The sequence below is a fragment of the Bicyclus anynana genome, unplaced genomic scaffold (genome assembly GCF_947172395.1).
Source record: "Bicyclus anynana unplaced genomic scaffold, ilBicAnyn1.1 scaffold_38, whole genome shotgun sequence".
Classification (NCBI taxonomy): domain Eukaryota; kingdom Metazoa; phylum Arthropoda; class Insecta; order Lepidoptera; family Nymphalidae; genus Bicyclus; species Bicyclus anynana.
Window position 1 is genome coordinate 26,924 of NW_026441260.1, and position 11,837 is coordinate 38,760.

Consider the following 11,837-nt stretch of genomic DNA (forward strand, 5'->3'; position numbering starts at 1 on the left):
AGAATACTAGTAGTCTAGATACTGTGATAAAAAGATACAGTTTGTGAGATTGTAGGGGTAAGCACTGAACCTACTGAACCAATTTTGAAGATTATTTTACTAATAAAAATCCACATTTGAGTATTATAGGCCATGTACTCCTTCCCACAGGAACAGGAATTCTGTGGGTGAAACTGCAGGGGGGCGAACGTACACATGTATTAAACAGCGATATTCAAAATAATATATTGAATTCAAAAATGTATTTTCTACAACTACACTTTTTTGAATAATTTATTTAATTATTGTAATGGTAAAAAAAAATATTAATAGTAAAATGTTAAACTGAAAGCTTTAGTTTTGGAAAAGACTACAACAAAACAAACTCAGCAAAGTAAGTATTCTTTTATTTTCAAATATCAAAATCCAACCAAATTAAATATCATCAGCATTTCACAATCTATGCAAATATTTTGATAATACACACACATTTATGATTTGAACAGAACAGGGTCATCATTACAATATCCTATCAGCTAAAAGCCTTTGCCATCTTTTCTTCAGCACACCAATATGTTATTCCACTGTATTGCAGGTGCTATTTGCAATATTGGAGTCTGCAGTTATAGGGCATATTCCAAATCTCCTGTAAAGCAAAATTGTTAATATTGAGCATATTATAAAATACACACATCACTATTTAGTCTCAAAGTAAGTGTAGTTTGTGTACTAAGATAATATAGCGGACAGACAAGCTTCGCTTTGACTCATTCCCTATTCCTATCCTATTCTACTCCCACCCATTGGCTTATCTAGTATAATTTCCTATTCAGTAGCTCAGAATCCTAGGACTCCTAGGGTGGGCATGCACCAATGGAAAATGTAAATGTACCTATGAGCGATGACGAAAGAGTTCGTTTGGCATAATCATACTTTTAAAAATGAAATTCGATTCCTTTTTGCTTAATAGCCAGCAAACTTAAGTAAACTTAACTAAACCACACACATAAGCCCAGGGACACAAATCCAAACACATTGGATACAACAACATGCAAGATGTCGCAGAAATCTACAACATGATAAGGTATTAAATATCGTAGGTAGTGAGTTTATGTCTCTCTAAGGATATGGACTTATCGTCTCTTTGTCTAGTACGTCCAAAGAAGTGTGTGTAAGACATTAGATGCTGGAAGAAAGATGCTGTTTGATCCCCAGTTCTTGGAGGAGTGAGATGTTGTTTCGAAACAGTGTTACCAACTGTCCAAAATATTTATCCCTAAAGTTTGTGTCAAAAACCCCTAAAATCGCCTTAAGAGAGCATAATAAACCCAACAAAATGTCATAGTCAACAGTGTTAAAAGCATTACTAAAATCTAGCAGAACTAAGACTGTGAGTTGTCTATTATCCATCGCCCAGCGGATATCATCAGTAACTTTTGCTAAAGCTGTGACCGTACTATGACCAGGGCGAAAACCGGATTGAAAGGGACTTAGAATGGAATGCTTGCTAAGAAAAAGACTCAACTGTCGGAAAACCAATTTTTCAAGGACTTTTGACAGAAAAGGCAAAATTGAAATAGGTCGAAAGTCTGAGAAGGAATTAGGGGTAATTTTTTTAGGTAATGGAATAATTTGAGCACTCTTCCATGCCTCAGGAAATTTACTGGAGTGGATGGAATAATTTAGGATATGGGTAAGAACTGGGATAACAATATCAATGATGGGAATGATCATATTACGGCTCACGTCATCAGAACCGACAGCATTTGAGACGATCGATAAAATGCTCTTCTTAACATCACATTCAGTGAAAGACTCAAAGAAAAAGGGTAAATGATTAGGAGTTGAAGCAGAAGAAAGAATGTTAAGTGTACGTTCTTTATCAATACTATCAATCGTATCGGAAGTAGCAAAATGTTTATTCAGATGTTCGATATTTGGCAATGGATATATATTTAGCTAAGTTGGCAGTCCTAGTCTAATCTCAAGAGTTGTTTGGGGCGACGTATCACCTATTATTTACAACGGTGTCATGATACCGTATTGTGATTCGGTTAAAAACCTTGGAGTTGTTATGGACAAGGAATTATCGTGGTGCATGCATATCAAGGAGTTGAGTAGGAGGACGTTTGCGACGTTGAGTTCGTTACGACGCCTACGTTCTCTTCTTCCAATTCCTACCAAAGTTATGTTAGCAAATTCTCTCCTACTCTCTGTTCTCGATTATGCGGACGCAAGCTATCCCAGTTTGACTGAGGACTATCTTAATAAACTTGAGCGACTTCAAAATGTTGCAATTCGGTTTATATTTAGCCTTCGCAAATATGACCATATATCTGAATTTCGTCAGAAACTCAAGTGGCTTCCTATTCGCCGTCGCCGGGATCTGCATGTACTTTCTCTTCTGTACTGTGTGCTCTTTAATCCAAAATATCCTCCTTATCTTAAGGAGAAATTCACATTTCTGGGAGTGCAATCAGAGCTAAGAACATGTCGTGCTCTTACTCTGTGTATGCCTTTCCATAGGAGTAAATTTTATAAGTGTTCATTTGTTGTTCGTGCTGTTAAGCTATGGAATGCACTCCCAGTCGACATTCGGAAATCCAAATCCCTTGATATGTTTAAAAAATCCGTTAAGACATATTATCTTAGTCACTAGTTACATATTTTATTTTATTAGAATATTTATCATACGACATAATGATATATTTATATATTAGTTTATTTTATGATATTTATAATTATTATATAATTTGTGTATTATGGTTTATGTATTAGTGTGTAGTTATTTGTATGTATGTATATGTACAATATTATTACGTACACACCACCTACAGTTGTCCTAATAAGTTCCTAAGCCTAAGGTTGCCTGGAAGAGATCGCTACTAAGCGATAAGGCCGCCTTTTGTATTCTACTTTTTCTTGTGTTTCTGTTTTGCTTGTTTTCTTTTATTTTTGTGGTGTACAAATAAAGTGTATTAAATAAATAAATAAATAGAATGTTAATTTTTTTGTGCAATTTGAGTAAGTTACTTGAACGTCCACACAGCCCATAGGAGTGATTTTGTGTTCGTTATAAAAACAAATCTTAATCAAACATTTGCTTAAGGTTAAATAAGAAAAATATTTATAATACAATTCATCCGAAATAACACTAGTGCTCGAACCGGTGTCTAGTTCCATATCTAAGCGTACATTATTATTAATTAACACCGGTATTAATATAGGATTATTGTTTACGCACCTTAAACTGAATACCTGACATTCTTCGCACGACCCGTTACAGCCGTCCGATACATTTTCTTCCGGCATTGATTCTATATGCATATTATTAACCTTTTGACCTTTTTTAACAGCACAGGCCTTAGAAATGTGGCCTATTTCCAAACACCGTTTACACTTGTGAAAACGAAAAAAACACTTTTCTGAAAGGTGATTACGTAGCCCACACGATTCGCATTTAGGACGCGCGTCATCCTCCGGCTCGGTGACAGCTACGTCTCGTCTGGTTCGTGGAGCGCGGTTACGCCACTTGCTGATGTTCCCGTGGTACAAAGGCTCCTCTTTTATACCAACTTCTGCTCCTTCTTGGCTCGTCCCCGTTGCAGTCGCCGCCTTGGACTTGCGTGCACACGACACCTTTTGTGCCAACTCCAATGCATTCGCAAACGTCAAATTACTCGCGTCTTTTTCGAAAAGGCGATCCCGTTCCGGTCCCAACGCCAACCCGAGTACAAAACGGTCACGAAGCAGCACATCCAACGCCTCCCCGAAGTTGCAGTACACTGATAGTCCCCTCAATCGGGCTGCAAAGTCTTCTAGTGCTTCTCCCGCCATTTGCGCGGCACTATAAAACCTATCTTTATCGGCAAACGTAGATCGTCGCGGCAAGAAATGCTTATTAAAAGTTTTAATTAACACATCGTATTCGGTTTCTTCTACGTTACCCGGATGCACCAAGTTGATCAGCAATCTATACGCGTCATCCGATAGGTGGGTTATTAACACGGCCCTTTTTTCTTCACTCGTTTCTATTTTATTAAGTGCTAAAAACTGTTTCAATTTGCTCCCAAACAACTCCCAGTTTTGAGCATTTGGTTCAAACATTGTGAGATTTCCAATAACTCCTGCCATTTTTTTGCGCTTAATGTGGGTTGATTATTTAGTTAATATATGCAATAGAAACAAGCAGACGCCCATGACTACACCTACGTGAGGAACCTCTGACCCTTCTAACTTTAAAAAACACTTTCTATGAAGTGCTTCTGTCTCCTGTTTCCCCTGGTATATTGTTGTTAGAGATCACTAGCTTTATCTGTTTCTATGGGTTTGTTTTATTTATTTATAATGCTTTATTGCACACAAAAACATATAAAAAATAAACTACAATGCAAATTCCATTATTATTAGTGGGTCTTCAAGAGGTTCTTTCCTTACACCTACTCCTGTGTCAATAGTTTTATCTCTGTGTTTAAAATAATACAGTAAAAATGTGTGCTATATAAATAATACTGTACCTCTTCCTTTAACAAGATATTTCCTTGGTGTTCCTTTACTTTTAATTTGCTGCCCACTGTGTTTCAAATCTGAAAATAGCAAAATGGTAAAAGTACATAACACACAAGAAATAATTTATTTATTGAGTTGGAGTACCATTGTGAGTGAAAGCTCTAAATCACCAAAGGTAGGATGATAAAACTACTTGTTTGAATAAGGGTCTATGATAAAAATGTTACTATCTTTTGTTTTAAACAGCTATATAATAAAATTTTGAAAACACTAAAGCTGTCTCCTCTAAGAATGAGAGGGGTTTGTATGCCCACCACGCTGGCCCAATGTGGATTGGCAGACTTCACACACTGGTCTGATTTGAAAAATAGTTTCAGTGATAGATAGCCCATTTATCGAGGAAGGCTATAGGCTATATTTTCAAAAAAAATAGGGATTGGCGCCTTTACATGGCGTGCGCTGAAAAAACTATTGATGTACAAAAACAAAAACATAAACACAGCTCTATCTAGCCCCAAAGTAAGCATATACTATATAACCTGCATTATGGGTACTAAAATAGCTGATTTTATCTTAAAGTTATAATATACTAAGTACATAAATTCACCCAGACACTAAATATACCTATGCTCATCACAAAAATATTTCTCAGTTATGGAAATTAAACCTTGGACGCAGGAAGCAGGGTCACTACCCACTGTGCTGTGTGACCTTCTATCATGATATTTCCTGATAATGTAACTATCTATTTTTGAAACAAATATAATATTATATCCAGTAAAATATATATTACCTGTTGATACAGTTCCTAATATTGATACAGGCTGGTTGTCAAGAATTTCCAATGTTTCATGTGTTTGCATTTCTGATACAGTAGGATTACATTTACCTAAAACAAAGTTGAGAATGTAAAGAAGACAAAACCTATTTTAAAACATTCAGTATATAATGATAAATTAGTAGCCTTATGAAGATCATCACATTGAAATGAAATCTACACACTTCAGTGCTAATAAAAAGTTCAAATAAATCCAAAATCCATATTAACAACATCTATTCACTTGGTATTATCAAGCACCATTTATAATATTTTGTTAAGCATCATGCACATTCATAGATATTTTTTACTATACCGTCAGTTTTCACATTAGTTGATGTCCCTTCTGCAAGGTCGACAGACCCTTCGATTTGATAACTCAAAGCATAGTCATGATCTTTCATGGAGTCTTTAGCTGAAAGTAAGATAATATAAATCTCATTAATACACATAATTATAAGTGTTAGCAAAGAAATGGTTTTCGAGTCCAGCACAAATAATTTAGTACTTACCAATAACAATGGTACTTTCAGTGAAAACGGTTGTATCTTCCAAGTTGGTTGGTTGTAAAGCATAATTATGATCCCTCAAGTCATGTTCAGCTAGAAAAAAATACATGCTATTAATATGTGTCATAACACTGTTTTTCAAGGGATTTGGCATCAAATGGCTGGCAACAAGGGACAACAATTCTTGAAAGCGACATAGGCCTCTTGCATGGACTTCCAAACAAAACGGTCTCGAGCAGCCAGCATCCAGCGGCTCCCTGCAACCCGCTTGATGTCTTCGGTCCACCTAGTGGGGGGTCGACCAACACTGCGCTTTCCGGATAATTAATTTTACATTAACTGTACGCGTGTTTATACCATCATAGCAATTTAAGAAGTTATCTCCATATAACCATATCGATCGGAAAAATCGAGAATAATGTCAGTCATTCTGAGTTAGTAGGGACTTTCAAACGATAGAAAACTGTGTAACATATGTCTTCCAACTGTGTAACATATAACCTCTACACCACAGGTTACTCAGTTTTTAACACTTATGACATGAAATTAACTTACCTAATGTGCTCAAAGGAACTCCGTGAAGTATTTCATCTTCAGTAAACAAGCATGGATAACCATGCGCAAGCCGGTTGCCCTGATTGTCAAACTGATGTCTGTCGAAGTGCTTTTGGCATACTTGTTTAGTCACTAATTGTGCCTTCGACAAACCACTGAGCTTTACATTCACAGGAATCAAGAAAGTCAACCACAATTCTCGTAATTTATCGTTCTTTGGCAAGTAAAAAAGACGATGAGTCTCGCTGGTAGCATTGCAAGCAACAACACAACACTTTCTCACTTGAGACATGATAATACGTTGAGTTTCTCACAGAAACAGTCACTGGTAGCAAGGAGGCCAGTAGATTATTCAGGATCTCGACTCAAAGCAAAAACCAGTGTTACCAACTCTCCAAAATATTTATCCCTAAAGTTTGTGTCAAAAACCACTAAAATCGCCTTAATTATTGAGTTGTCCCCCTAAAAATATAAATTCATAATAATTTAGAAATAATATGTTTCAAAAGTCTATATTTAATACAGACAAAATATTACGTCTTTATCTGAAGATTCAGATTTTTTGAAATCATACAATAGATATGTTGACAATGAATAAATGTAACAATTTTTTTTATTCGATGAAGATTGCCGCCAGTTGCCTCAGAGTGGTTGTAGAGTAACGTATTATACGTCGTTATAAGTCGCTAGGTCAAGAAAGAAATATTAAAATTATCATCAATTTAAAAATATTAAAGAGTCAAAAAATCCCTGAAAATACCCCTAAAAATTTCAGACCCCTAAAAAAATCCCATTTCACTTATTTGCCCCCTAAATCTGGGGGGAAAACCCCTAAGTTGGGAACCCTGGCAAAAACCGAGGAGAAAACTAGACCTGTGTAATTCGATCGTTTCATAAAACCCGGGTCGATCGCGACCCATACTTATGGAGATCGGGTCTCAATGATTCGATCATTTCGATCATTCGGGTCACGGGTTGTTGCGACGCGGCTTGAAGTAGGTAGGTATTTGAACTGAACACCCGTAAGACCCGAACCGGAACCCGATCCTTTGATTGACCGACGGATTCAAAACAAAGTTATGCCTACTATCAGTTAAATAAATATTGTGGTTTGTAATTGTATCGCTTTTGCGTGGTTATACAATAATATTAAGTCATCGTCTAAATTTACATTCGAAAAATGGGAAATTTTATTTTATGTTTTTATGAATATATATAAAAAAATGTAAATAATTAAAGTTATTATATATTATATAGATAAAACTATTGCTAAAAGTAATACATACCTACATATATATTTTAGACTTTATTCCTTACGAATTTACCACTCAAGTCATCATCATTATCAACTACAGAATACAGAATGATATCTTTACAAGCCCCGAGATGAAGCCGATGAAACTCATAAATACAGAGTAATACATATCTTCCTTTACATACGAATAAAAGAGACAACTACAGATTGTACTTGCGAATGATGATTCGACATTATTAGCAATTGAGCCAAATAATTATTTATAACACTAATACAATCAAAATAAAGTTCAATTTAGTGTGGTCGGGTCGAGAGATCGAGTTTATTATATGGATCACCAAACGGGTCTCACAAGATCGGGTGTTTTAGTCGTCCGCGACCCGATTATTCACGAGAACTACAGATTTGAGAGTTATTCTATTAAAAATAAAGTTCAATTTAGCGTGGTCGGGTCGAGTGATCGAGTTTTTATATGAATCACAAGATCGGGTGTTTTAGACGTCCGCGACCCGATTATTCACGAGAACTACAGATTTGAGAGTTATTGTTTTAAAAATAAAGTTCGATTTAGCGTGGTCGGGTCGAGTGATCGAGTTTTTAATGAATCACAAGATCGGGTGTTTTAGACGTCCGCGACCCGATTATTCACGAGATCTACAGATTTGAGAGTTATTGTAATCAAAATAAAGTTCAATTTAGTATGGTAAACAAAAACCTTTCGATCTTTTAATCGAGTCTGCGCCCGGGCGGGTCTCCAAACGGGTCACATAAGATCGGGTGTTTTTAACGTCCGCGACCCAATTACTCACGCACAAGTAGTGATCGGGTGTCGGAGATTTGATCATTCGCGATCGACACAGGTCTAGAGAAAACTAAATAACCCAATGCACTTCAAATAACGCAGTGAACTGAACGACATCTTATCTTTGTTTTTGAAATTTTGACAGCTTTACTTAACAAACAAAATATGGCTCACTGATTGGCTGTTCATTTCGACCAATGACAGAAGAGTTGCGACACTAGCGTTCAGAGCCAAAGTGGAAGCGGGTGGAACTAAAATCTGTCTCAGGCCTGCCTGCACCTGTGAACTCGTTACTCGATATTGACACAAACAAAAAAACACATCGACATTTTGTTAAGTGTTTATCACAGACTAGCCGCCCACTTACAAAATAAAACCATAACGTGTACATACTCTTTGGTAACAGGGATCGATTGCAGCGACAAAACGGCACATGCAAGAACTAAAGTGTCATACCCCCTGGGGCCTAATTGTCTAACGGAGTTCATTGATCGTAAAGTTCATACGATCGGCTACGATCAACGATCAATCGTAACTTTACATTGGTATTGTCTAATTTAGTTCATTATATGAAGACCGGATGGTGAACGATGAACTTAAATCAGTCATGAAGATTGCGTATTGTTTATGCAAAACGATAGTGAAACTATATTTATAAAATTATCAAATTTACGTCAAACTTCAAAATAATGCATATATTTTGACAAAGTTTTAATTCTTTTACTTAAAACATTAAAGAAGCATTAAAAATATCTACTATTGAAGAAAATAGCGTGAGAAAATGGTACATGCAACTCAAGTAACAAAACGCAATTAACGAATTTAACCAAGGGCTATTTGGACTATTTGGTTATCTCCCTGTTGTCTGTGTTGGCTAGTGTCAAAATAACGTGGGATCCTATTAGTCTGTGTTGAAACATAGCACATTAATAACCTGTGGATTAGAAATTTTAATTTATCAAAACAAAACAAAACAATATTTTTATTTTTCAGGTTATAGAGATTATTTAAAAATTGAGCAAAGTTTTACTAATTTTTAGTGGTCTTAGGAGCAAAGTTTACTTCGTTTGTGTTATTGTTACTCAAAAATATAAAAGTAAACAAAAAAGAAATCTACCTTTAAATATTTTTCCCGATGTCCATTTCTTAAGGAGTTTCTCATTAAAACAACCCTTAACTCAGTATCCACGCCCAGGGCAGAGCTAGGGTGGTTAGCGTAACTACAAGTGGTTAACTTACAGTTAGCCAACTGAAGAACAATGGCCGATTAATGAGTGGTCGCGCTACTTATCTACTACATGTCCCTGCTGCTAGTTATAGCAGTAATTTCTTTGTTGTTAAGTATTTAGCATATCCTGGCTGCGCAAAAGGAGAGGTTGGGCATTTCCTCTGTCTTATAAAAAAGCCTGCATGTTATTTTTATCCCAGTGTTAATATCCAAGTCTCTTAAGAGTCAGCACTAATATACATAGGTTTACCTAAGTGTGTGATGAGTGACTTCAAAAGCAGACTTATTATTAAAGGATTTGAACAGTTCTTTAGGGTGTTTTATTCCTGGATTGCTTCACCAGCCAACAACAGTGTCATAATAACAATGGGTTCGCAGAGTTAGTTTATCTAGGCATTTAGATATACCATTCAAAATTCTCTACTGAGAGCAAAATGTTACCCTTTTATTTTATTTTTTTATTTTTTACAAGTTAGGCTGACAATCCACAACCCTTTCAGTTGCTACACGTCATCACACCAGAATGCTAAATCTCTTGGCCGTATGTCTCAATCGGTCCAGCCGGGGATCAAACACAGGACCTCCGGCACATTAATTATCATTAACATCAGTGATATACCTATTATACATTATCACCATAATATTACCAATCCACATTGGAGCAGGTTTTTTTTTTATTCTTTACAAGTTAGCCCTTGACCACAATCTCACCTGATGGTAAGTGATGATGTAATCTAAGATGGTAACAGGCTAACTTGTTAGGAGTAGGAAGACAATCCACACCCCTTTCGGTTTCTACATCGTACCAGAATGCTAAATCACTTGGCGGTACGTCTTTGCCGGTAGGGTGGTAATTGGCCGAAGCCTCTCACCAGCCAGACCTAAACCAATTGAGAAAACCTCAATCGGCCCAGCTGGGGATCGAACCCAGGACACCACTGCTAATGTTTTCCTCTCAAAGATTCTATCTAACTTTTAGTATGAAATACTAAATTTTTTTTTTAATTTCAGACTAAATTGATTACTATGAACAGACCATTACGATGAACCACTGATATTGACACAGAGACATGAAGATGAGTGCTTTGACAACAAGACCGACTAACTGAGCCAGCTTAAGAATTATGTGGTGTGTGTGTGTGTAATCCCAGGAGCTCTCTATGTCAGCCATCCATCTATATTCTTACTCATTTTGGTTAATTATAAAATAAATTTGATTATTTAGGGCGCTTTTAGTGTCACGCGGATTTGCTCACGCACGCGGGATTGGACCGCATGCGTAAAATTTCACGCTGCGGATCATACGCAGCATGAGTTTCAGTTTGCTACGGGCTGCGTAACGGTATAGACGTGTTCAAAAATGATCAATGTCAGAAGAATATCTATCGCTTACATACTTTACAAACGACGAAACAAGAAGACAAGAGTACATGTTGATCCCTTTCTTGAAAATAGGCTTCTTGCTGGGGCGTTTGTTACACACTTTGGAAAACTACAAAATAATGAACGTAAATTTAAAAATTACTTTCGAATGTCCATTCGTTCTTTTGATGAACTGTTGTGTAAAATTGAGAATAAGCTACAAAAACGCAGTTTACGAAGGATTACAATACAACCGATTGAGAGGCTCGCTATTACATTAAGGTAAGTTTTAAATTTTAAATATTTAATTTCCTGCTATGATTTAGTGGAAAGGGATTTGAACAGGTAGGATAAACGTACCAATCCCAAACCAGTAAAGGACTTTTTTGACTTCAAATTACTGTCATGTGTAAATTTACATGTGCAAAAAAAAATTTTGTCATGTACTCTGGTCAACTGCAAAAATGTTAAACAAAAATCAAATCAATGATTTTTTCGGTAGTTGACCATCGTGGTCAACTATTGAGACATCATACAACACATGTTCTAGTAATTATCCAGTCTAAATAAACGGTATAATAATGATTTTTTGTTTGAAATATCGTAAAGTAACGCGTCATTGGTTATTAATTGTTGAAATTTCATAAAATAAGATTATTTTACTCATAAAATGTCACCATTAACGTGGAATCATTCCTACCTTTCATCACACGCTACTTATTATAATATAGATAAAAGTTATAGGTTTGCACATGACAGTAATTTAAAGTCAAAAAAAGTCCTTAATTGGTTTGGGATTGGTACGTTCAACGTAGGTGGAT

General features: G+C 36.0%; 1 protein-coding gene across 1 annotated transcript; it reads right to left on the bottom strand.

The window, feature by feature from the left end:
- Positions 1-368: 368 nt before the first annotated feature.
- Positions 369-7,572, bottom strand: LOC128199793 (uncharacterized). Its single transcript, XM_052890964.1, has 6 exons — positions 6,370-7,572; positions 5,818-5,907; positions 5,622-5,720; positions 5,282-5,377; positions 4,497-4,565; positions 369-625 (listed from the first exon to the last, which is right to left on the bottom strand). The coding sequence occupies exons 1-6, from the start codon at positions 6,659-6,661 to the stop codon at positions 603-605; spliced, it is 669 nt and encodes a 222-aa protein (XP_052746924.1). The 5' UTR covers positions 6,662-7,572; the 3' UTR covers positions 369-602.
- Positions 7,573-11,837: the final 4,265 nt, after the last annotated feature.